The sequence below is a fragment of the Hippocampus zosterae genome, chromosome 1 (genome assembly GCF_025434085.1).
Source record: "Hippocampus zosterae strain Florida chromosome 1, ASM2543408v3, whole genome shotgun sequence".
NCBI classification, from domain to species: Eukaryota; Metazoa; Chordata; class Actinopteri; order Syngnathiformes; family Syngnathidae; genus Hippocampus; species Hippocampus zosterae.
Window position 1 is genome coordinate 32324250 of NC_067451.1, and position 27523 is coordinate 32351772.

At 44.5% G+C, this 27523-nt stretch overlaps 1 protein-coding gene across 1 annotated transcript in view; it reads right to left on the bottom strand.

Annotated features, from left to right (window-relative positions):
* Positions 1-3016: 3016 nt before the first annotated feature.
* The window catches only part of kctd12b (potassium channel tetramerisation domain containing 12b), a 29197-nt gene continuing 4690 nt past the window's right edge, over positions 3017-27523 (bottom strand). Inside the window, exon 2 of the mRNA XM_052059872.1 lies at positions 3017-6581. Within this exon, the coding sequence (XP_051915832.1) occupies positions 5989-6581 (593 nt within the window). The 3' untranslated portion in view covers positions 3017-5988. The remainder of the gene's footprint in view (positions 6582-27523) is intronic.

The following is a 27523-nucleotide window of genomic DNA, read 5'->3' on the forward strand; positions in this document are numbered from 1 at the left end:
TGGGACCGCTACATCCACTACAACGGCTTTCCTCTGCCCTTTATCTATGATCACGATATCTGGTTGGTTCGCCATTACCATCTTGTCAGTCTGGATCTGGAAGTCCCACAGGATCTTCGCTCTGTCATTCTCCACCACCTTCGGAGGTGTTTCCCATTTTGACCTTGGGGTTTCCAGTCCATACTCCGCACAGATGTTTCGGTAGACTATGCCAGCCACCTGGTTATGGCGTTCCATGTAGGCTTTCCCTGCCAGCATCTTACACCCTGCAGTTATGTGTTGGATTGTCTCAGGTGCCTCTTTGCACAACCTACACCTTGGGTCTTGTCTGGTGTGGTGTATCTGGGCCTCGATGGCTGCATTCACACTTTCTATGAGACTTTCAGATGGTACTTCACATAGCCGTTGTAATCGGTTTCTAGGTTGCCCAGCTTTCATTCTCGCCATGATCTTAGCTTTCAGGTCAGTTGCTGCCTCGCTCAGCATTTCATTCATTGGGGCTGACCACCCAATCTCATCATCTGCATTCATTGGGGCTTGCCTCCCAATCTCTTGTATGACCTCCTCTGAACTGGCAGCCTGGGGCCCTTCACCATGGAACCTGCGTTGTGCCTCATCAATCTCAAGTTGTGACAGCAGTTGCCGTTTGTGGATGTTGGAACACTGAGCTACTAGTTGTTTCGCGGTCAACCGTGACTGTGGGTTTCGAAGTAACCATTTAGCCCACATTCTCTGCATGTAACCCCTCTGACTAGGGTTGCTTGAGTAGTAGCATTCCAACAGAGCCATGTTATCGCATCTCGCCCATCTCCGCTTTGTTCCAGTAGCCCATTTTTCATCAGGGTGCTCTGGTTCCCCAGCACCTGACGCAGACCTTGTTTGGCCGGGCGACGTCTGAGCCGACATGTCATTCGTTTTATTGTCTCTCATCATTGTATGAGGTAGGCATTAGCGTGAAGGATCTTGCCCAAGGACCCACACTGGATGGTGTTATGTGCTCATTTTTGCCCCAAGCGGGATTCGAACCACCGTCACCCGTATGCCAAACCGATGCCTTACCAACTGAGCTATCCAGCCGCTTATATATATATATATATATATATATATATATATATATATATATATATATATATATGTGTGTGTGTGTGTGTGTGTGTGTGTGTGTGTGTGTGTGTGTACAGTATATGTATTACTAACATGCACAAAGACACACAAATGGTTGTTTGTTGTTTTTCTCCTCTTCACCCCTCGCGACCTGATGACTAAATATTCTGTTTAACAGTGGTTGGGAATGACTTCTATATTAAAGTAAACTATAAAGCAATGAGTGGGTGGCCCGGTGGGCGAGTGGTCAGCGCGTTAGCCTCACGGTGCAGAGGTAGTGGGTTCGATCCCAGCTCCGAGCTTCCTGTGTGGTGTTGGCATGTTCTCCCCAGGTACTCCGGTTTCCTCCCACATTCCAAAAACATGCATGGCAGGCTGATTGAACTCTCTAAATCAGGTGTCACCAACATTTTTGAGGGTGAGAGCAACTTCATGTGTACCAATTGTGTGAAGGGCTACCAAATTGATACACGTCTGAAATAACATATTTGTCCAAAATACCTTCAATAATATGAGGATGTGTTATTTTTAATACTTGATGATTTAAATTGTCAGACTTTGATCGTGTTTCGAAATGTCTCACAGTACTGCCAATGTTTGCATTTTTAAATCATAATTTCTACTAGCAAATCACAATGTCCAGGCACTGGCGGGCTACTCAAGTGGTCTTCACGGGCTACCTGGTGCCCGCGGGCACCATGTTGGTGACCACTGCTCTAAATCATGGGTGCCCGTTACGTCGGTCGCGATCGACCGGTTGCTCGCGGACTGGTCCCAAGTCGATTGCGAGAGGTGACGATGAGGAAAAAAGCAAACAAACATTTGTGTGTCTCGGTGCATGTTAGTAATATATTCTTTGTGTCATCCTATCGGTCGTACTTTCACAAAGTATTAAAAAATAAAAAAAAGATAAAGCAGGTCAGCTCTAATGTACGGTGGTGTGTGACCTGCGTCACTGGAAGTTGTTAGCGCTCAGCAGTCTGCAATTGCAGCTTGTGAACAGTCTGTTCACAAGCTGCAATACACTCTATCTTTTATTGTTATAATTATTCTCCTTCAGAGTTTGTTTTGTGTATAATTCACCGATGGCATAGGCTGTTGCTCATCATGGCATGCGTGTTTATGTGCATGTGTGTGCGGGGTAAAGGGTCAATCGCGGGAGGTCGGGCGATCAAAAGTAGATCTTCGCTCAAAAAAGTTTGGGCACCCCTCCTCTAAATTGTCCCTCGGTGTGAGTGTGAGCGAGCATGGTTGTTTGTCTCTGTGTGCCCTGTCATTGGCTTGCAACCGGTTCAGGGTGTCCTCCATCTACTGTCCTAAGATAGCTGGGATCGCCTCCAGCCCCCCCCCCCCCCCCCCCGATCCCTGTGACGAGAAAGCTGTTCAGAAAATGGATGGCTAAAGCAATGATATATTGGTTCCTGCTCTTATTTATTCTGCCAATATTTAATCAATGTCTATACCCATTTATGTGTTTGCTAACTGCACACACACGACATTTAAGATTGTTCAAATGTTACTTCAGGGGTTTTTTCAGTCCTCTTATTATGCAAAAGATGACATCAGTAAGTGATCTGTTTGCAAAAAAAGCAGATACGGTATTAGCCCTGTAGTCTGCAGATGTTCGATATCACTGTCCTCGTGTCTAATGGAATATAATGCAACCTATAAATATGGAGAGTAAAATGCAGCTAGGAAAATGCAAATGAAATTAGTGTGACAAGGTGAAAGGAAAAAGCAGCCCTTGAACGTGAACGCACACACCTGCTCATTCCCCACTGAAGGCTTCACACCGTTATATCATTATTATTCCTCACTCTGGCTGGGCTAAGAACCCATTTTGCTTCGCGGTACACTGCATTCTCTGGCTGAAAGCTCCCCATTGCAATCCGGAAGATAATGTAATCACAAAAATGGACAAAACGGACTCAGCCTTTAATCACAAGCATTGGAGACAGAAAAAGCTTTTAACTCCACATTGACGGGTTTGACAGGAATTTCAGTCCTCAAAACATCGTTTTATAGCTTCATTTTCCAGACGTGTGGTTTGATAAATGTTGAATGTGAGTCACCAGTCTTCCTCCACGAATCAAAATTGTGCGTCATAGATTCACTGAAGACTCCATATGGTCCAGGAACATGCTCTGTCAACCCAATCTTTGTTAACTCAATACAATATTTTCCCACATTCCCGTTAGATCACATAGTCAGTTCTGACACCAAAATAATTCATGACATGACGTGCGTGTTAAGAGTCAAAATAACAAACTGATTTTCAACCTCCTTTTTTGCTCTACCCGTTCTCGACTCTCACGGAAGCAATTAAAAATGTATACTAGTGTTTTTTTTTGGGGGGGGGGGGTTTAAACACGTAAAATTTCAAGGGGAGAAGTTCCAAGTAGCAGCACTTGTACGAATGGTTTGGCTGCCTTGCTTGCAACTCCCCAACTTTTTCTAATCTCTGTCCATTATGGCTGTAAATAGCCACCTTCTATGTCTGCTCTCTAAGTAGAAGAGAATTGTGTTGTCTGCACACCCCCCAAACAGAACTGGCAAACTTCCTCGTTGGGAAATCTGCGACTGTTTCATTGAACACAAAGCCGATGATATACTCTCAGGAGCTGTAGCTTCTGCCATCTTGAGGGGCAGACTATTTACAGTCATTGTTCTTCCTGTCACTATCTGGAGCGGGGATGAACAAAGATAAACTGGTCATTGATGACTAATCAATGGTAATAATAATAATAATACATTTTATTTGAAAGCGCTTTTCATCCCACTCAAAGACACTTTACAAGAGCTTAAAACACAGGATAAAAATGTGCATTTAAAACAAGCATGATGATCTCTAATGGCACAAAATTGTGTCAGGACAGAAACGGTCCAGGTCAGGTGTAGATAGGGGAAAAAAGAAAGTTGAAGTGATGTGTGTGAAAGTATTTGCAAAAATAACATTTCATCCTCATGTTTCAATGATTTCATCAAATATATTTTTCATTGTGAATGTAAACTCGGTTACATTTTTTAAAATTGTATTCACATGAAATAAATGAAACAAATTATTTAATCTTTTTTTAAAAAACATGTATAAAATCAACGTTTGCTTTATATTACACTGGATCCCTGCGTGTTTTTCCCCATTCCCACTCCGATGAGTATTTTTTTTTGGTAGGTATTTTGGGAGGTTGAAAAAAAGAAAAATAAATATATTTTTTTCCCTCTCCACTGGATTTCAATGGAAGTCACTTGTACGTGGATTGTTCGTGGATTTTTTAGAATATTCCCGGGCGGGCTGATCCTTATCCCCTGCGAATAGCAATGGTCCACTGTATTGACAATAAATAAATGAAAGATGTAATTTAACGAACCAATTTTAGGAACAAAGGACTTCACAACCGTAACAAATACCCTGCCGTGCCCTGCACTTCAGAGTCATACTCTGATCGATATTACTTTTAACAACCCTTGTGTTACAATTTCTAAAATTTTTGTAGATTTTTGCGTATTGTCATCTTTAAATCAAAGTACCAGTATAAAAATTGTGTGATATGAAATTCATGTTTTATATATATATATATATATATATATATATATATATATATATATATATATATATATATATATTAGAGCTGTCAAACGATTAAAATAATTAATCTAATTAAAAATGCAACTGTCATAATTAACTCAAATGAACAAAAAATTTATCGTGATTACTCACACATTTTTATCGTTTCTGAATTTCCTTTTAAATTTTTTGTCCTATTTTTCCCCCATTTTAATGCTCTCATCAACATGGAATCATGAATCAGTTTTCTATGTGCCAAATGCAAATATTTACTAAAATAACAATTTCGATTTTCAATTTTACATGAACATTTTTCACTTGGAGCAGTTATTCACACATAATCTCTCACACAATACTGTCCATCAACAACAGTGAAAAAAATATTTTGGAGACGTTTTATTTTCGCTAGGTCGCTACCACTGTCAAACACAGAGAAGCTCCACCCGCTCTATTTATATGAACGCAGAACACGGTAACCTTCCACACAAAATAGTTCCAAACAAGTAACAATCGCGTCAGTGTCATACATCATGTACCTGTATGATACAGAGAGAGAGAAGAACAGATAACTTTGGTCTTGTCAGTGGAGCAATCTGGCAACTTTTTAAAAGTAAACTTTCCATTCATAAAATCTTTAAGTATCCGTTTTCGGTGTCTCGCACTGCCGTGGCTGGTAAAACAGACATGGGCGTGGACTTCTGCAGCGCCGCTTGTTGTTTTGTTTCTGGTGTATTTATAGAGCACCGTAACATCCGCTTGTGACGTGTGCCGCGTTAATCTCGCGAGAAAAAAATAATCCCGTTAAAATTCATTTTAATTAATGCCAATAAAAACTTGAAAGTCAAAAAGAATATTCAGGAATAATACCTTTACAATTTTTGTACATTTGTATGTTGCGTTAATTAAACTTTGTTACATCGACTGCGGCACAATAAATTGCAGAATGGAATCAGAGCTACCCGCCCAGAGCTTGTTATTGACGATGTCATGTCGAGTCATGTCAAGAGCAAATTCTAAAATGACAGCACTGCACGTTCAATGATGCACTGCTGGGATATTTAATGATTGAATAATTGTTGAACACAAGTGTACTGTATATTATTATTATATTATTAAGAGAATAACCTTGGACAAACGTGAGTGTCGTTAACAAGTAGACTAGCTTTGTGCGTCAGTATACTGCCTTGCTGATGGCATCTAGCTGTAGAGCCGAAGGGATCTTGCCGACGGTGGTCGCCAGAGGCGGATGCAAGCGCTGTGAAAATATGGTCAACTTTACTCATGATTGGTAGAAAAGGGACAGTCCAAACTGATGCACACTACGCATTGTACTTTTTCAGCAAGTCGTTTTGCCAATGCCTCTTACGATCTGGAAATACTCTGGGCAAGCGGATCTTTTTGTAGTCATCAATGCATTTTTTTAGATCCTCCTCCAGCATCTTTCTCTCCTCCTCATCTTCATTCACCACAGTAGGAGGCCCTCCATTCTCTCGCGGGAGAAGGCGGGGCAGCGTCTTTAGGTGGAGGTTGGTTGGGCGCTGGGGGCTCTCGGCGGGAGGCGGAGTCGAGGGAAGACTCGGGGAAGGGGAAGATTTGGGTGATGGCAGCATCCGAGTTGGGACAAGGGGAGGCGGAGGGGGGAGTTCTGGACTTCCCGGGGGAAGTGATGGAGGAGAAGGGAGTGCAGGGGAGGGTGGAGGAGGAGGGGAGTTGAGGGCTCGTGGTTCTTTCACATCCGGCGATGGGACACTGCTGCTTTCTGGGAGGCTTTGGGTTCGACCGCCGTTGCTGATGCCGCTGGCGCTTCCGGGCTCCACTGGGGCCGATTCATCCTGAGGTTTGGACGTGGCCGCTTCAGGGAGAACGCGGAAATCTGAAGTTGTGTTGGCCTTGGGGATCACTGATGAGCCACCTGACGAAGAAAAAAAAGAACATATTTTCATTTCATAAGAGAAAGTGCCATTTGGGGCGCTATTGTTTGATGTTCATTATTCATTCAAAAGTTCGCCCAGACAAATCGGAGCTGGACTTTTGTGAAGAACAATAAGTTGGACTCATCATTCATAGTGGGCAATTTGCTCTCCACATTGATGAAGTTGTACTGAATTGAGCGACTATTTTGAGCGCTCCCATACTGTAAGTTATCCGCGAGGTTTTGAGAGTTAATGAAAATGAATAAAATAATGACCTAAATTGAAAAAAAATGCTTTCATTCACAAAATAAAAAAGAAAATGCTTTTCCAAAAATAAAAACGATGTCTATAAACTTACATTTCTAAAACTAAGTAAAACTAACTATAATTCTGATGAAAATGTCTTTCGTTTTCATCTTCATCCGACATCTGTCATACATCACCTTTGAGGCTTCATTTTAAATGTACGGTATTTATTTCTGTATTGCTTTCTGGCTATGCAGAAGAAGGAAAGTCAAACAGTCATTTGAGGATTGTAGTCTACCTTATTTTTTTTACGTTTTTTTTCATCTTCCACCCGAGAAGTACTCCATATACTAAGTAAAACTAATACTAAAATTAATGTAAAGCAACTAAAACGTTTTTCATTTTGATTTGAAAAAAATAAAAGCTAAAAAAAAACAACAACACCAACAAACCTGCACTCAAACCTAATTACAGTGAACAGAAATTGACTGAAAGCGAAATGAAACTAACTTTAATGAAAAATCCCAAACCATATCCTGGTTGCTAGTGGTCCCTTGGGCAATAAACATCATCAACAGGTTTTTACTGCCAAATCCCTTTTTTGTTGCTTTCAATCTGTTTAATTTGTGTGCGGCACAAGACGAAAACTCATTTGCGCCTTTGAAATTTCAGCTGTACCAATTATGACTGCCTTGTTTTTTTTATGAAAATACCGCAATGGAAATAAGATAGTCAATATAATAATACTGCACAAGAAATTACAATGTGGGGAGATAATAACTTTAATTATCCATCCATGCAGCAACATTATAGATAATGTGTTTTGCCTTGGTCTAAGGCAAATCATAAAACAAAACAAAACAAAAAAACACATAATAATCATTGTTGTTTAGTTTGCTCATTCGAGGCATATCGTGTGGCTTGGGATACTTTGTTAGTCTGCGGGCGGGGGGGATAACTCACCAGGGAAAAAATCTGAAACAAGACAAAAGGAATGGAGGACCACTGCTTGTGCGTTTGTTCACTATTCCGCGGTCAGGAAGTGGATAGTGTGAAATCCTCTCGCTTCGATCCGAGTGAGACATTTTTCACGATAGGGCAATTTCTCACCATTGTGTGAATAGTTCTATGTTTTTCCTGTTCAAATCCAAGTCGTGCTCCGTTATTTTCGGAAACAATGAACATGTTCAACGGCAATGATTGTCGGCCTGCCCCCTGACCATTTTCAGAGTGGATGATTGCTCCATCCCCCATTAAAAAATACATTGCTTCATAAAAGTCGTCTTTCTCCGCACTAGCTTGTAGTACGCTGACCACCACGAAAACAATGCCGATTACCAAGTCAAACATGACCTCATCATGTTATCCAAAATAATGCGCATGTCAGTCGGGAATTTCCCCGCCTGCTTTTAACTTGCTCCACGTTTTAAAGAGGTGTCTGTTTCAATGGTAAGTCTAGCAACATCATGTTGACAATTGTCCTGTTTCATGAGGGGATATTACAATGTGGGGGAGATGAATAAAAAATAACAATCATAATAATAATAATAATTAAATGATGTGAAGGAAAATTGTAAATAGTACTGCGATTTATCCATTTTGTGTTCATATTGCATTTAATTGAAAGATGTTTGTTGTTTTTTTTCTCTTTCTTCTTTCTTCTTTCTACATACATTCTTGCTGCTGGAGGCTGTAAATTTCCCCAGTGTGGGACGAATAAAGGATATCTTATCTTATCTTATAATAACCAGGGGGCTTAGTCAAGGTAAATTACATGCAAATAGTCCAGAGGTCTATTTCTGTCAGTAGGCGGATAAAACTTGAAAATACTGGGGACATTCTTTTTCTTTTTCTTTTTTTTTTTTCTTTTTTTGTAGATCACTGAAGGTTCTCTTCAAATTTTTCTGGCATGGCACACAGGGGAGTCATTTCCTTTCAATTGAAGATACATTGTTACTTGTGCACCATAAGGTCACGGAACTGTATTGCACATACTGCTCCGAAATCACATTATACCTGTCACGGTTCTGTGTCAGTCTGGCCAGCAGGTGGCATCAGCGGACTTTTGGTGCACACCTGCTGCCAATCTATGATTAGTCTCAGTCTGTATTTAAGGAGCCCTCTGACATGCACATATCGCTGGAGTATTGTATTTCGCCTTGCTACTTCCTTGCTCATTGACTGCTATTGCTACAGACCTCGTCGTGTTTCGCTTTTTGAACTCTCGGTGCTCAGTGTTTTGTTAGTATGGTTCTTTGTTTGTGATTTGGCTCTCGCTTGCGTGTAGTGGTTACATTGTTTTTTGTTTGCCTTCGCGATTCTTGTTTTCCCCCTTGCCTTTTGTGCAAGCGCTTTTTGTTATTCGTTTTTTGTGCCCTCTGGTCCTTGTTTTGACCAGCACTTTATGTTACTACTTTGTCGGTGCGAATTTTTGTATATTAAACCCTTTTGCTACGGAGACCTTGTTTGGTGTCTGCATTTCGGGGATCCACTTCCTTATTTTTTGTTGTGCACGAAGCAATTATCCTATCGCTTCGCGCACAACGTGACGGAATACTCCAGCCAACATGGATCCCGCAGACCTCAACAAGATTATGACCGCCTTGACCAGCCAAGGACAACTGGTGGGTCAGCAGGAACAAGCGCTCGCGGAACTCCGGGGCACAGTCTCCCTGCTGGCCCATCGACTCGAAATTTTGGGTTCACCGGTGGAGCGGGAACCCGATATCCCACACCCACCATGTTATGGTGGTGAACTTGGGCTCGGTGAACAATTTCTTCACCAATGCTCGTTGGTGTTCGACCAACAACCATACAGCTATGCCAAGGATAAAACTAAGGTGGCATTCATAATGAGTCTGTTGACTGGTCAGGCGGCGTCATGGGCTTTGGAAGTGAGCAATGCTAAACCCGGCCTTCGGTCTTCCTTCCCTGATTTTGTGGCAGTTTCGGCGCGTCTTCCACCATCCAGTGATGGGAAGAGAGGCCGAAGGTCGTTTACTAGATTATCGGCAAGGAAAGCAATCGGTGGCCGAATACTCTATTTCTTTTCGTATTCTGGCCGCCCGTAGTGGTTACGGGGACCGCGCCCTGTGTGGCTTGTTTCGCCGCGGGTTAAATGTATCATTAAAGGACGCACTGGCAACCCGCGATGACAGCACCAATTTGGAAGAACTCATTAAGCTGGCCCTTGTTATGGACAACCGCCTGCGGGAGCGCAAGCAGGAACGTAGGGACGAACGGGGAAATGCCAGCGTCCAGCCCCGATGTACGAGCGATCGGCCGGACTACCACGAATCCTGGCGGCCGTCCGGACCAGAGCAGCACCCCGGTGCCAGGATCGTCGCCGCTGAGGGAGAGCCTATGCAGCTGGGCGGAGGACGTGTGGGGCCGGAGGTAGGACGACGACGGTTTCGTGACCAGGCCTACGGCGGTCAACAAGGACATCGAGTTGACGACCACCCGATGACCCCAACCCGCTTGTCTACTCACACGTACAACCGTGAGTCTATACCCAGCACACAATACCGGGAGCCTAGAGGAGGGGAGTCCAGGTTGGGACTCTCCAAGAGACTTGAGCTAGACGGGACAATCTATGGTCCTTCACGGGCTTTTCCGGTTCGGGCCCTGGTGGACTCGGGGTCGGACGATTGTTTCATTGACACTAAGTTGGCTAATGACCTGGGTTGTCCGATAGAGGAGTTGGCTGTGGCTAAAAGTGTTCACGATCTCGATGGGCGACTCCTGGCGGAGATGAAACGGATCACGGGCCCCTTAATGTTAAAGGTCTCTGGTAATCACGTTGAACAGAGGCGATTTTATCTTATGCAGTCTCGGTCGGTACCTGTTATCCTTGGGTTACCCTGGCTAAAGACCCATAATCCTGTCATTGCGTGGGATCGCACCGCAATTGAGAATTGGAGCCCATTCTGTTACGCGCATTGTCTGCGGGGGGTAGAGTGCTACCTCGCACCGACCCGCCCGAAACCATTTGCTTGGACAACGTCCCAAGCATCTATCATGATTTACGCCAAGTGTTTAGTAAGGATCGTGCTCAATCATTACCTCCACACAGACCTTACGACTGTGCTATCGACTTACTGTCTAACGTCCCTCTACCGAGTTCTCGACTTTACCAGGTTTCACAGCCAGAACAAGAGGCTTTAAGGGAATACATTGATAGTTCACTCTCGGCTGGCCTCATTAGGCCATCTAAGTCCCCATTGGGGGCCGGGTTCTTCTTTATTGAAAAGAAGGACAAGTCGTTACGACCATGTGTAGACTATCGGGGACTAAATGAGATCACCATAAAAACCAAATATCCTCTTCCACTATTGGATTCTGCATTTGTCCCCCTCCAATCAGCAACCGTTTTCTCAAAACTAGATCTACGCAGTGCTTACCATTTGGTCCGCATTAGGGAGGGCGACGAATGGAAGACTGTTTTCAAGACACCATTGGGCCATTTTGAATATTTGGTCATGCCTTTTGGGTTAACTAACGCTCCTGCCGTGTTTCAAAGTTTAATCAACGACGTGTTGGGATTGAACGTGTTTTGTTTACTTAGATGACATATTGATATTTTCAAAGACAATCAAGGAACATCAACACCACGTCAGGCTGATTTTGCAACGTCTAATGGAAAATCGTCTTTTTGTAAAAGCAGAGAAATGTGAGTTTCACATTGAGTCTATTTCATTCCTTGGGTTCATCGTGGAGAAGGGCCAGTTGAGAGCCGATCCTGCCAAGATTAAGGCGGTGGTGGAATGGCCGACACCCACTGCGAGGAAGCAGTTACAACGTTTCTTGGGGTTCGCTAATTTCTACCGTCGCTTTATTCGTAATTACAGCCAGAGAGCACTTCCGTTGACCCGGCTGACGTCCGTCAAAGTCCCGTTTCGGTGGGATTCAGAGGCCGACAGGGCGTTTGCCGAATTAAAGAAGTCGTTCACTAGGCCGCCCGTGTTGCAACACCCTAACCCTGATATTCCGTTTGTAGTAGAGGAGGTGGACGCTTCGGATTCAGGAGTGGGGGCAGTGCTATCTCAGCGTTCACCAGTCGACCAGAAGATCCACCCTTGCGCCTTCTTTTCACGACGTCTGTCCTGCTGAAGCCCACTATGATGTGGGGAACCGAGAATTGTTGGCCGTCGTGCTAGCCTTACAGGAATGGAGACACTGGCTCGAAGGGACTAGAGAGCCGTTCACCGTGTACACCGACCACAAGAACCTCGCATACATTCGCTCGGCCAAGCGACTGAACTCCCATCAAGCCCGGTGGGCACTCCTGTTTACACGCTACAACTTTACGCTCACCTACAACCCCGGATCCAAGAATGTGAAACCTGACGCCCTATCTCGGATCTATGACCCAGCGGCCGAGAGCGGTGTACCCCAGAGCATCCTACCGGACCACCGCATCATGGGAGCGCTTAGGTGGGAGATTGAGCGGAGGGTACAGGAGGCCCAAGAGGGAACCCAAGTTCCGGTGGGATGTCCTTCTGGAAGGCTATTTGTGCCCCCCACATCTGCGCGCGGAGGTGTTGCAGTGGGGACACGCATCGAAGGTGGCATGCCATCCCGGGGTTAACCGGACATTGCATCTCGTCACTCAGCGGTTTTGGTGGCCTGAGCTTCGAAGGGATGTTCTGGACTATATCAAGGCCTGCTCCGTCTGCGCATACAGTAAGGTCTCACATCATCCTCCGGCTGGTTTGCTACGACCCTTACCTGTTCCTCCTCGACCTTGGTCCCATATCTCAATGGACTTTGTCACTGGCCGCCCTGTTTCCCGGGGAAAGTCCGTTATCCTCACCATTGTGGATCGCTTCTCCAAGTCCGCCCATTTCATTCCGTTGTCCAAGCTGCCGTCCGCCCTAGAAACCGCCGACCTCCTCATCAGCCACGTCTTTCGCCTCCATGGGATCCCGCTGGATATTGTGTCGGACCGGGGTCCCCAATTCGTCTCCAGGGTGTGGAAACGGTTCTGTCACGCCATGGGGGCAACGGCAAGCCTGTTGTCGGGATACCACCCCCAGTCCAACGGACAGACCGAACGGATGAACCAGGACCTGGAGGCGGCGCTACGGTGTGTATGTCTCCACTGTCCCTCATCTTGGGCCGTCCACCTGCCTTGGGTGGAGTACGCGCATAACACGCTGGTCTCCTCAGCCACAGGTCAGTCTCCTTTCATGTCTGCCTATGGCTATCAGCCTCCGCTTTTCCCATCACAGGAGGGGCAGGTGGAAGTTCCGTCGGTACAGCACCATCTCAAGCGGGCCCATCACGTGTGAAGGGAGACCCGGGCAGCCTTGTCGCGTACTGCCACCAGGAACCGGCAGATTGCAGATCGGCGACGTCGCCCGGCACCAAGTTATCAGGTGGGGCAGAAGGTGTGGCTGTCTACGAGGGATCTGCGTCTGGCCGGCACTTCGAGCAAGTTGGGGCCCCGCTTCACGGGACCGTTCGTGGTGGAATCAATTGTCAGCCCCGTCTCAGTCAAGCTCTGGCTGCCGCCCACCATGAGGGTCCACCCAGTCTTCCACGTTTCCCTGCTTAAGCCGGTGGCCTCCAGTCCCTTGGCTCCGCCTCCCACCTCGCCTCCTCCTCCGCGGATTGTCGACGGTGATCCGGTGTACACGGTGAGGGAAATCCTGGACTCTCGGCGCAGGGGTAAGGGGTTCCAGTACCTGGTCGACTGGGAGGGCTACGGCCCGGAGGATCGGCAATGGGTCCCCCGCTCCTGGATCTTGGACCCGTCCCTTCTCCGCGCCTTCCACGCTGCGCACCCATCGATGCCAGGTGGTCCGCCAGGAGGCGTTCGTTGAGGGGGGGGGGGGGGGTACTGTCACGGTTCTGTCAGTCTGGCCAGCAGGTGGCATCAGCGGACTTTTGGTGCACACCTGCTGCCAATCTATGATTAGTCTCGGTCTGTATTTAAGGAGCCCTCTGACATGCACATATCGCTGGAGTATTGTATTTCGCCTTGCTACTTCCTTGCTCATTGACTGCTATTGCTACAGACCTCGTCGTGTTTCGCTTTTTGAACTCTCGGTGCTCAGTGTTTTGTAAGTATGGTTCTTTGTTTGTGATTTGGCTCTCGCTTGCGTGTAGTGGTTACATTGTTTTTTGTTTGCCTTCGCGATTCTTGTTTTCCCCCTTGCCTTTTGTGCAAGCGCTTTTTGTTATTCGTTTTTTGTGCCCTCTGGTCCTTGTTTTGACCAGCACTTTGTTACTACTTTGTCGGTGCGAATTTTTGTATATTAAAAAATAACAATCATAATAATATTTTTTATCCATTTGTGTTCATATTGTATTTAATTGAAAGATGTTTGTTGTTGTTTTTTTTTTCTCTTTCTCCTTTCTTTCTACATACATTCTTGCTGCTGGAGGCTGTAAATTTCCCCACTGTGGGACGTATAAAGGATATCTTATCTTATCTTAAACCCTTTTGCTACGGAGACCTTGTTTGGTGTCTGCATTTCGGGGATCCACTTCCTTATTTTTTGTTGTGCACGAAGCAATTATCCTATCGCTTCGCGCACAACGTGACAATACCTTCTTTTCAATTCTGTTACTTATACAATACCATCTCAATCATACTTGCGTCTTATTTATTTTTTTTTTTTGCTTTAAAATGATAATCCCTCACTTTGGCTCAGACTGAAATAAGAGATGCTATCATCTTTCCTCTTAAAATGAATGGAAATGCCATTAATCTGGTGCCGCCCTCTCGGGGAAAAAATAACTCACAAATGTTATAAGGTCTTTTTTTTTTAAATAAGAAAGACAACACTCCATAATACTATACTAATAAAAATAGCAATGTCATAATTAAATAGAACGTAAATAATTCGTCCATCCATCCATTTTCCGATCCGCTTTATCTTCACAAGGGTTGCGGAGGGTGCTGGAGCCTATCCCAGCTATCTTCGGGCAACAGGTGGGGGTGCCACTGAATAAGTTGCCAACCAATCGCAGGACACAGACACAGACAGACAAACAACCATCCACGCCCACACTCCCACCTAGGGACAATTTAGAGTGTTCAATCCACCTGCTATGCATGTTCTTGGAACGTGGAAGGAAACCCGGAGAAAACCCACACAGGTCCGGGGAGAACATGCAAACTCCACACAGGGAGGCCGGAGCTGGAATTGAACCTGGTACCTCTGATGTACTAACCACTGATCCACCGGGCCGCTCATGTAAAGAATGAATCAGTTTAATTAATTGCAGCTTGTTGATGTGCACGACATGCAGATACAAGTGCGTAAAGTCGAAACTTGAAATAAACTCTTTTGGGGGTCAATATGCAGTTGAAGCATTTTCTACTTATCAGTAGAGCTGTTTACTCGATGGTTATCTGCTTCACCGTTAAAAGGCCCTTGGTTCAAATCCAAACTCCAGTTTCCTTGCCAAACGTGCACGTTAGGTTCATTGAAGACTCCAAATTTTCCTTTGGTGCAAATGTGAGTGCGGTGATTGTAATGAGAATGAGAAGGATGGAAAATGCATCAAAACCTCAACTCTTTGTTTCAGGCATCTTTCAAACATTTTTTGTTTCAACATTCAACACTCATTTACATGAAGTGTAAACGTTTGGGCGAAACTGAAAGGATGATTTGACATAAGTCATAAAGCCAGCTTCATTATTTCAATTTTGGGCCGCTTTAAAATAATTAGTTTGCGTCACCTTAGACATGAGTTCAAAATTTCAGGTTGTTTGCATGAGACAAAGCTCAGATAGTGTGACAAATTACATTTTAAAATGCATCCAGTGTTTCATTTTTCAATGTACATTGGAGGGACGGAATATCAAAGCCCTCTCAAGTCAAGTCAAGTCAAGTCAACAGTATTTATAGAGCACTTTCGAACAGCCATCGCTGCATACAAAGTGCTGTACATGGAGCGATTTAACATACACAATAAACAGTAAGACGAATCGCTAATAAAGGCGGTGGAAAGCACCAAGCAGTAAAATCAAGGACAAATCATGCTGAGTCGAACGCCAAAGAATACAAGTGAGTTTTGAGGAGGGCTTTAAAGATGGGCAGCGAGGAGGCTTGCCGAATGTTCAGTGGGAGGTCATTCCAGAGAGAGGGACCAGCAACAGAAAAGGCTCGATCCCCTCTGAGCCTCAGTTTAGTTCTTGGTACGTCTAGCAAAGACTGGTCCGCAGACCTGTGGCGCCGGGCAGGTGTGTAGGGGCGGATGAGCTCAGAGAGGTAAAGTGGCGCGAGATTATTTAGAGATTTGAAAACAAAGAGGAGGATCTTGAAAATAACTCTAAAATGAATGGGGAGCCAGTGAAGGGATGCCAGAGTGGGAGTTATATGCTCCCTCTTACGAGTACCAGTCAAGAGGCGAGCAGCGGCATTCTGGACCAGCTGAAGGCGCTTAATGGAGGACTGGCTGACTCCAAAGTACAAGGCTCTCAGTGTGATTCACTGCAGTGCCATTCCACTGCTACAATAACCATATTGTAAAATGAATCCCCCTGCCAGCCTCACTCGAATCCGAGCTTTACTGATGCCGTTCTAGCAGTGGGCGACTGTCATTACACTACGCAGGTATGCAGTCGTATTTCTCTCGTCGGCCCGCGGCATCTCAGTGCGCTTAAATGTTAACGACGGCGACGCATGCATACTGAGCATCAGGTCGCATGGCATTAAATCATACGAGCTAGCTGCACAAGTTCCCGAAAATCCACGAAGGGCTAATCTTGCGCTGCCTCGGAGCCGTGCTGCCACAAAGACAGCCGGGTACTAGATGGCTCAACCGCTGTGTGAAATGACACACGCTCAGTCACTCGGCTTGTCCACATGTGACCAAAGTGCACCAGGCTGAGTGTTGTCCACCTTATGTGTTTGTGCAATTATGCGTGGGCACACGTGTGGGTGTTAGCATGTGAGGCCCGATGTTTCTTTGTACTCCAAGCGTGTCCAGGCATTTGAAAGTGGGACAGATAAAATTGAAAGAAAAGAAAAAGGAAGCCAGGGAAGGACGAGCTGGCACGCACATGTTCTCCACCCGCTGCTTCAGTGCGCGCGGTACATTCCAAATCTGCTGTAATGAATACATGTGTTTGAGGATGCCTGGCCGTGGGAGTACGGGGCTTTAGCACCGTCGGAGGAATAATCCACTGGGGGATGGGCTCCACGATTTCCTCCATTGCTAAGCCTTGTGGAGGAGAACAGCGAAAGAGAGTACTTAACCTATTTATTTATTTTTTGCCTCCCAGAGGCCACTTTTCCGGGAGATGTATGCAAAACCCAAAGTACTTTCTCACACATCCATTCTGGCGCTCTCCCATCTGTGCCATGTGACACATGGCACAGCTGCCACCGTTATTGCTATTAGCAGCTCCAACATGTCGGTGCGGCTGACATTTAGCGCTTTGACATCAGAAAAAGTCCTCGAGAAGGTTCGTTCTGTTGTTCACCGGCCGAATAGAGATATTTTACTCAAACGGGACTGTAATCTTTTCCTTACTGAGAAGAAATAACAAGCACTTGTGAAGTAACAAGCACTACGATACTGACCAGTGATCAATGTTCCCTCTAAGGTGCAATTGTGCACTGATCTCACTCTTTCAGCGAATAGCAAATGCATATTTAAAAACAAAAAATCCATCACGAGCTGTATGGACATTATATATTTCATATCAACTTCATAAAAAGTTTATTTGATTAGCAGGGCGGGAAATAAAAATGTGACCAAAAAACTGAATTGCAAGGCGAGGACACGTCGTCTGATCATTGTAACACGAACATTGCTCTCCGACGTAGCCACCCCTCTGTTAATTTTGCTGGTCTCGGGGTAAGCAGCTTCTCTCGAGACTATACTACCGTATTGGCCCGAATAGAAGACGGCCCTGATTATAAGACGACCCCCTCTTTTTCAAGACTCAAGTTTGAAAAAAGACTTTTTGAACACCAAATTAATTTTTATACAGAAAATAATATCACTACATCTGAAACAAATGATTATAACAATATATTTAAGAGAAAACGCATGTTATTTTCCCTCATTCAAATCGAAAGTGCAATTACATTAGTAAATGAATGGCTTCTGGTTTTTGAAATGTAAATGACATCATAACTTCTCCTCAGCTGCCGGTTAACCTGGCCGATCTTCGACCCCCTTTTCTCCAGATTGTCACTACATTTCTTCATTTTCTGTTATCTGTGTAACGTCCCGTGTTTGCCAGCAGGGGGCAGGCTTTTGCCTGCCGCCTGCACACCAGTCACCCATTTGTGACTAATTACTCAGCCTTTATTTGGACGCTCTGGCAGTCTACTCACTGCTGGAGTATTCCACGCCGTGCCAATTCTCTCGCCCATTTCGTCTACTGATTATTCGTTGCCTCTAAGCCTTGTGGCTGCTATTGCGCGTCGTTGCTCTCTTTTTTTGTGAACTTTATAGCGTTTTTCCATACAGACTATCCTTGCTATTTTCCCGCAAGCGTTTTCCGTTGTTCTCCTTATTTAATTCCTGGTCCTTATTTTGACCAGGGCTTTTTGTTATTCTCCCGGTCGGGTATTTTTGTGTTGTATTAAAGACCCCTTTTGTTCTCTGACAAATCTCTTTCTGTGTCTGCTATTTCGGGGATCCACTTTCAGTTATTTCTTTGTACACGAAGCGATTATTCTGTCGCTTCGGGTACACCGTGACAATCTGTTCTATTATTTTCTTCTCTTTTTCTTCTTACTTACTATTTTTTATTTTTATTCTTCGTGGCAGGGATTCACTTTGGCCTGGGGAGTCAAGTTCAGCAATGGCTTCAATGATATCTGGCGCCATGTAGCGTCGTGAATGGGTATAATGTCTAGACCCCGAATATAAGACGACCCCCACTTTTTCAGTCTTATTTCAATGCAAAAACACAGTCTTATATTCGTCCTATATGGTAATATGCCTTACTAAACATAACACTACCCGTGCACCGGGCTGGTTTTTTGATAGGTAGAAAATGTGGAAAAATAGATGGTAGACCGTTGTTGTGTGTTTGACGACAATAGGAGATGAGGCGTCGTGCTGTGCACTCATCATCTCACCAATTCTCATAACCGAGCGGGAAAAAATTGCTCCGATGCTCAATGAGAATATCGTTGCACAATTTAAGCATATGACCACAACATACGTATGAAGTGTCCATGTATTTCACACGCACCAACGTTGCACGAGCGGCTAATAGTCACAAGTTGTCTGGCTCAGCCCAGGGCTGTAGCTAGTCATTTGGAGGCCCAATGCAAACATATTCATCGTCGATCATCTTTCACTCATTCACTTTTATCCGAATTTTGATCCGTTCTCTCATCTTCAAATGTGGCGTTTTATTTATTTATTTTTTTGCATCTGTATATTTGAACCCAGAGTCTTTCGACGGTTCTACAAACATACGAATCATTCGGTCACCGAGCCGCCTGAAACAGTTTTTAATTGTGTTGTGTTTGAAGAATGCTAAGTGGTTCATTTGTTATTGAAATTGGTTCTTGCTTATGCAGGATAGCCAAAGCAACAACCAGGAAGTAATGTAATGTAAGTAAATGTCAAAAACCCTTAAATCAATTAAATTGATTCTGGAAGTGTCCTGTCATGTGTGTACTGAATGCAACCGACAGACAAAGACGAATGCAAGTTTGCAAGCGGCATCCACTTTTAAATGACTCACAATCACACTCCGCAATGGTTGAAATTCACACAGTAGAAAAATGACCAGCCATTTAATAGTGAAGCAGAAACACACACATACTTTTCCCTATTATGAAGATAAAGCAACACAGCGCTAATTACAAAAAGGTGCACAGCAGCAGCTCTGTTTGTGCTGGCTGAAAAAGGATGAGCGCTGTGTTGAATGGTGGCAATGTTTAATGGGTACTTGCAGAACACAATGCTTACCGGAGGTCCACATCGTATCTTTTTTCACAATCAGCCCTCAAAATGTCAGTCACACAATGGCGCATTTCGGAGGACCGCTACTCTTATGAGTAAAATATTGGCAGTTTGGGGGCAGGTTTCCCTAAACGTGGAAGGAGAGTACCGGTAACAGGAAGTACTGGGAACACAAGGAAAGAAATATTGAAATAAAATATGAAAGCCAGAATGAGATTCCAGTCAAATTCGACTATTGTGACAAAATCATCAGTCATCATTTTTTGTCAGGGAAAAAGTTCATTGTTGTCATTTTAAGAAGTGAGCAATGTGTATCTTTGAGTGTTACCCCTTCAACCAGGGGTGTCAAACTCCTTTTTGTCACGGGCCACATCTTAGTTACGGTTTACCTTGGAGGGCTGTTATGAATGTTGCGAAACCATATACAGTACATGGTTAATGCCCTCCACATATTACAAACACAGCACACAACAAATTGATGATTCACTCATTTTAAAATCAGAAGTCAAGAATAATGGCTGTTATTGTGGATTTCAGATCACAATTTGAAATTTTGGTTCAGACTTGAGCAAGCATCATGGAACTTGACATGCGTGTTTTGCTTTCGTGGGCCGCATAAAATGATGTGGCGGGCCAGATCTGGCCCCCGGGCCGTGACTTTGACAATTTTACCTGAAACAATCTTTCCCAGATTTATTGAGCCGAGGCAACCGTTACCATCCATTCCATTGGATGAATGGCAACAATCTAATGGAAGAGCATTTCATTGTTCAGCATGTCACTATATATTATTACCATCGATAGCTGAACAAAGATATTTTTTAATGAATAAAACTGATGGCCCAAAAGTAACACAAATTGGGTGGAATAGCAAAAGCCAGCGCTGGGTCCAAAAGGATTTAGCCAATGCTGGGTTATTTCTACCCTGCATATTCAGTTGAAGATTTGAACCACCACGTTGGATCAAGATTTTGATCCAACAAGTGGTAAAAAAAAAAGTAAAATAAATGTACCCAAAAAATACCCACACCGATGAGTTAAAGCTACCAAGAAACGACAACTTGGCAGGTTATCAGTATTGACGTGTTTTAAAACGACGAATATTTTATGAACAATTTTGAAGCTTTTGCCTGTCAGAGGGTCCCCTGCTTCTTGTCAGTAAGCCATCAAAGGTCCCAGCGTTTGAACACATAATCCCTGCATCCAAATTCAGCAGCGTTACCCACCGAGCAATCCAGCCACCACCAACTTTATGTTAAATTTACTTCTGCTTCACTAAAAATAAAACAAGCAAATAAAAATGGCAAACACAATGATCACACCATCTCCATGGAAACGTCACTGTGGTGTGAAGGAAGCAGAGCTAAAGTGGATCGTTACGTCTACCGGAACAATATCTGGAGCTCGAGGTCGTACGTGTGGTGCCTACCAGAACATTTTGCCACGGAATAATGTTTTCCATGTCATTTTTCAGTGACTAGCTCACATATCTTAACCTCCATTTTATGAAATGATTCATGAGCCTGGCCTCACCACCTCCAGACTTCTCACTGACAGGCTTTTCTCTTTGATTACCAACAGAGCAAAAAACACGTGGGCGTGTAATTAGACGTTTTTGACGCTACTCACTTGTCGACTAAATTTACATGCTCAAGTCCCCTGCATCATAAATCCGCTGGTGTGTACTTATGAGCCTCTGAGCAATTACAACGCTGTCAATCTACGTAATGTGGAGGAAATGAGTGACAAACAGCAGCAGAGCCGGGAGGTGCTGCAAAACAGGAAGCGTAAAGAGGGAACGCCAGTTGGAGGGGTGGGGGAGGGGGACTTTCAAATGAGCCCGCCTGGATGCTCGTCATTTATAAAATGAATGAAGCTTTTAATTGGAGTACCCAGGAATGGGCGACAAAGTAATATGTTACTAAATAACGGCTGCCATTTTGAGTGAATCGATCCATTCATTCATTCATTCATCTTCCGTACCGCTTGATCCTCACTAGGGTCGCGGGGGGTGCTGGAGCCCATCCCAGCCGTCACCGGGCAGTAGGCGGGGGACACCCTGAATCGGTTGCCAGCCAATCGCAGGGCACACATAGACGAACAACTATCCACGCTCACACTCACACCGAGGATCAATTTAGAGTGTTCAATCAGCCTACCAATCAATCAGCATATTTTTGGAATCTGGGAGGAAACCGGAGCACCCGGAGAAAACCCACGCAGGCCCGGGGAGAACATGCAAACTCCACAAAGGGAGGCCGGAGCTGGAATCGAACCCGGTACCTCTGCACTGTGAAGCCGACGTGCTAACCACTGGACTACCGGGCCGCCTGAGTCGATCCAAAGTAATCTAATTAAAGTTACTACAGTATTCAAAGATTTAATGTTTTTATTTTAATTTTATTTATTTTAATGTTTGTAATTACTTTGTGATCAATAAAGATGGCAAAATGAACAACAGAAGCAGATTTATCATACTGTAAAAAATACACTTGGCAAAAGCAGTTGTCATTTTTTTATTTGAAGTGGAGTTGTCGGTGTCTGCTGAAAGCAACTAACGAAGTAACTTGTCATCTAACTTTGTGACTTTTAAAATCAAGTAAACGGTAAAATAAGTAAGTTACTAATTCAAGGTTAATACGGCAACTTTGGCAGTCCCAAACGAAAAACATGACTCCATTTGAAATATTTGTACCAATTAAAACTGATGGACATGTTTTTGTGTGTGCCCAGGGTACTGCTGTGCAAACTCATCCCGAGTTGAAGACAAGGAGAGACAACAAACACGACTGCAGCACCAAGGACAAAGCTGACCCTTCAGATTACTGATAATTAGACAGGCAGATTAGACGCCCGCTCTCCAGATGGCTGCGAGGTGAATCCGGGCCTCGCAACAGCCAGCACTGACACATTTACAAGTTGTCGCTCACACCTATAGCGACCTTTGAAGCGTAACATCTTTGACAAAGTTCAGTGTCAGTATGCGGTAAAAAAACGGAAGCTCCCCACCTGAAATAAAATCAGGCGTCAGTGGTAAAATCATCCCAAGGGATTTCGAGAAATGTCTTCCTTATAAACTGTGCAAATGCTGAGCGATCCTCCAGACCTCAGTCAGCTCTAAGAGGGGCACGTGAATTAAAAATGAAAAAGAAAGAAAGAATCATTCTCTTTATTTGAGATTTCCAAAGGGCTTGGAACTCACATTGATGAAATGGCCACAAATGGTTCTTTCGTTGCTGATCCCAAAGAAACATATTCCTCCTTCCGTGCTGTTTTGTGATTGTGCCACGTGTAGTGTCGAAAAGCTTAACGTCGCCTAATGTCCCCAAAATGTGATCAATCGTCACCAAAATGTATGTTGACATCTTTCCTGATGCTCACTTCATCCTCTGAAACTATTTGCCCAATCGTTCCAGTATTCTTTGCTCGCGACCGTTGCTTATGTCGCTTAGAAAATGCTTCGCCCATAAAATCTGAAATATTTTTGAAAGCCTTCTGATATATTTTTAGAATTAGTGCGTTAGTTTTCCCTATTGTGTGTCGGCAAAGCATGGCGGAGAAATTTCATTCGTCTCCTTAAAAAAAGAACATGGTAACGTCTTCCAAAGCATGTTTCACAACCGAGGTCACGGAACAACCAAACATCTTAAATGTAATAATTCACCATCAAGTGATTATTACGTGCCCCCTCCTGGAGCAAGCCTGATGGGACTGATGTGTGAAAGCCCGTCCGCCGCCGCCGCCGCCTTCAACTTTAATTTCATGTTGACTTTCGCGTTGTATGCAGGCCAATATGTGCTCGAGTAGATGTATAGACCATATGATAAGAGAAGGAGGTGTACCTATGCTAGAGGACACAGCAGTGCAGTAGGTACACATCTGGCTCAATGCCTAACTCACTAAAAATAGTCCAGTGCACAATGAGATAAAGATGCTCGGAGCCAGTGTCGCCGCACGCGGGTACATGTGAGCTTACACGCAAGTGCGGGTGTCGTCATCAACATGCACACTCAACGGTTCTGAGCTGACCTACGCAACAAAAGCGACAAGACTGTGCACTTGCCTCACATGTTGATGGAGAAAATAATAACGGTGACGTAAACCTGGGGCTCTCTCGCTCCCATTTCCCACCTTATTTGTTGTCTCTCCTCCCAGATGCTTTTTCTTATTACCACAATCTCCCGATTATTACTGTCAGGAGGAAAAGGCGGAAGCAAATGGCACCTTTGCTTGTAAAAGCATTGTGAAAGATTACAACGAGGAGTGAAACGAAGCAAGACAATCACAGCTCCTAATTGTTGGCTTCATGCACATCTTGCCTCCCTCTGTGTGTGTCTGCGTGCGTGTTGGTGTGTGTGTGTATGTCTCAGTTCGCACTGACTTCATTGGTAGCAGCCGCCTGCTCAGCATCATGACAAACTGGGGAGTGCATTGCCCTCGTGTAGCCGTCGTAGCACCCCGAGCGAATCTACACTCCACCCAAAAGGTGGCGAACCTCTTCTCCAAACGCCAAAACAGAAAGTGATGGAATACTGGCCCTTAAAGTGCAACAGAACAATTTGAGGGTCCATGAATAAGCAAAGAGACGCAGATGGTTGCGACTAGCGCATTGAACGAGCAGTACGCTGACAATAGAGTGCAGCCACTTTGAGATGTGCAACAAAACAACACCAAACTGATACCTTTGTTCAGAAAATACAACCTGCAAGTTCCACTTCGAGCAATGCACAGTGGAGTGTTACCTCCGAAATTCCATCCATCTTTTCTCGACACTGATTATCCCGCTCAGGGTGGTGAGGAGCTGGAGCCTGTCCCAGCTCGCTTCGCTGCACGTCATCAGTGCATCGCAGTGCACATATTTTCTTTGACGGCGCATCCGCTGCGGAGCGGAAATGTCGGTGGATCCTCTATCATCCTGTATTTTGTGCCGACAGATAAGTACAGCTGCAATTTCAGTGGGTGTCCAAATTTGGTCCTTGAGGGCCACCGTACTGCATGTTTTAGACTTTTCCCTTCCTACCGGATTTGGATGCCCCTGATCTGTATTGTCAGGTGATAAGTTAATTTGGTTAGGTTGGAAAAAAACAGGACGTTTTTACTGTATACACACACACACACAGTAGACTGCAACATTGTGAAATATTTTTGTCCCATCCAAAGCTCTTCATGCGCTCGCTCAATAGCTTGAATGTTTTTCGAGTGAGTTTGTATTATTTTAAAGTGCCACAAACGCTATAAAAACATGGCTACGAGTATTTAAAAAGGTTGGAGTGGTGTGGAACATAACCCCCGCAATGGATTAGGACTGTATGTCATTGTCCTAAAAATATCAAGTTTCCCACTTTCTGGCGGCATAATCTCACTGTAAATCAATATGACTCGTATAAGACGCAGGGTCATGGCGTGGATCTTTGTCCGTTTGGTGTAACACAATCACAGGCCGGTTTGAGGCCACTTCCTCTCTCTGAAGATTAACATACAGCACAGCGGTGTTTCCTCATGCAGGCGTAGCTTTGGGAGAGCAGAGACAGAAGCACCAAATTCTTTGCAAAGCGCTCCCCCTTCCCTACCTCGCCTCTCTTTTTTCATCTCATTCCACTTTCTCGTCCTCTTCCTCGGCCCACTTTCCAGCCCCCTTTTCCCTTTTGATGTGCATCCCTTCATGCTCTCTCCTCTGCTATCCAAATAGGGAAAGTGCTGACCCAGCTGGCCGAGAGACAAGGCGATCATACGAAAGGCGCGTTGCCATGCGGATGACAATGACAGCAGGGGGAACATGACGAGGGGCAAAGCGCCGCCGGGAAGTAGCGAGAACAGACTGGTGCTCTGAGGGCGCTCCACTTTTTTTCTTTTTGCCTTACAGTTTTTTTACAGTCGAATTATGAGATGCAATGAGGTTTTCATGGAACATTCAAATTTAGCTGTTGTGTAATCGGCAATCAATGAATCGGATCAAGGATTTTTTTGCAAGGATCAAAATGTTGCAGAGCGTCGACGCCGCTCGCTCGTCTGCTCTTTAATGTCGAGTCCCGAGACGATTCAAGATGAGGGGTGGCTAAAACACCAGGGTTTGAAATTTCACACCTCAGATATGACTCGGCATCTTTGTGTGAATTATTTACTCAAACTATACTCACGTGAATTTAGTCAGAAATCCTACAAAGTGTTTTTGCATTGCAAACAAACCTGGCGGACAACCATTTATATCCACATTTTTTTGTAGACCCTACACTGATCTCACAAATGGGCAACCATTCTGACTCACATTCAGACCTACGGACAATTTAAAGTGGGTTATTTGGCGTACAAAGGGGCCACATGAGAAACCAGAAGCATTGCCGGGGACCAAGCCAACATGTCAAACTCAACTTTGTCCATAAAGTGGACCTCACCTAAGAGTGAATCGCAAAAATCTACATATAATTGACACCCATTCAAACGCAGTGAAAAAAAAAACTGCGTAGTACTTTCAAAGACTACTGAAAACATTCAAGGGCAAAATGGGAGAAAAAACCCCAAATGACATAAATATCTTGAAAAACAAAAACAGAAAAAAAGCCTACATGCTGAGTTGTGAGTGTAGAATCGGGGTCTTCTGTATTCTTTTTTTTTTCATGTATTTTGAGAAAACACGTTATCTTTTTTCAATGAAATGCTACGCATGGAGATGTGATGTGTATTGTTACATTTCAAAATACGCTTTCAACGAAAATGATAAGCAGTCATTCAAATTCCATCTGTACACGTGAACAACTGTAACATTGATTTTGTACATGTGAGAGGAATCTACGGACAGAATGATGTGATGTTTATAGTTCCATTTAATTTGGGCATGTCTAGACGGGTTGTGTATTTAGAGCCCCCAAATGTCTGTGCACGGGTGTCGGGCCCGAGCGCTCTTTGAAGTCCACAGCCCACAGCCTTACAGCTTGGGAGTAAACAGTTTAGGAACGAACTGTGTTTTAGAACATCGAAAGACGGTCTTGGGAACTGGTCGGGCATTTCTCATCTGCCAAGTCTGCGACTTGTTTATTCGTGGGAGACAAGACATGACAGTGTTAAAGTATCTGTGGTTCAAAGCTTGACAAATGTTAATCGAATCACGGCAGAGGGGCCGGACTGGGGGCATGTTATGCAAATGTTGGGGGCAGTGTTTTTCTTATATTTTGCATTTGTAAATAATAAAAGACTGACGAGGAACATGAGGAACTGAGTGTGAGCCCGTCGTTCGCTTCTGAAGATCCATTCACGTCGGCTGCCCCAACAACCTGCCCTGAGTCGAGTTCTTTTGTTTAAACTTGTCCAGGTATAACTCTGACATTACACCCACAGCCAACTCACATTGATGCTGTTCCAAGTCAGGACTCCCCAAAATATACAGATAAGTACAAAGTATTCGAATATTGACAGTGATGTATAATGATACAGTGATGATTTTATAATACAGCCAATCCGTATGTAATATGAAACTGCCGATTTGCATCCAGTATCATCAGGCCAAATCTGGGCCCTTTTCCTTCCGCTGTGCAGGAAATAATGTTGCTCATACTCGGACCGTCGTTGGTTTCTTTTTAGGGAAAAATAGTTGCGAGACAGTTCAGCAAAGTCACTAATAATCGCAAAAGCGGCGCTCAGTTGGCAACTCACACGACCTCCCTTAGATCAGCATCCACTTGTGTGCACGTAAAATAAAAGCACAGCTTTCAAAATAAAAATTTGACATTTTACTATGACTCCATCCACGGTCACTGTGAGGGCCAATCAGCGACTGCGGGTGATCCGGTAGTGACCCCTGGGC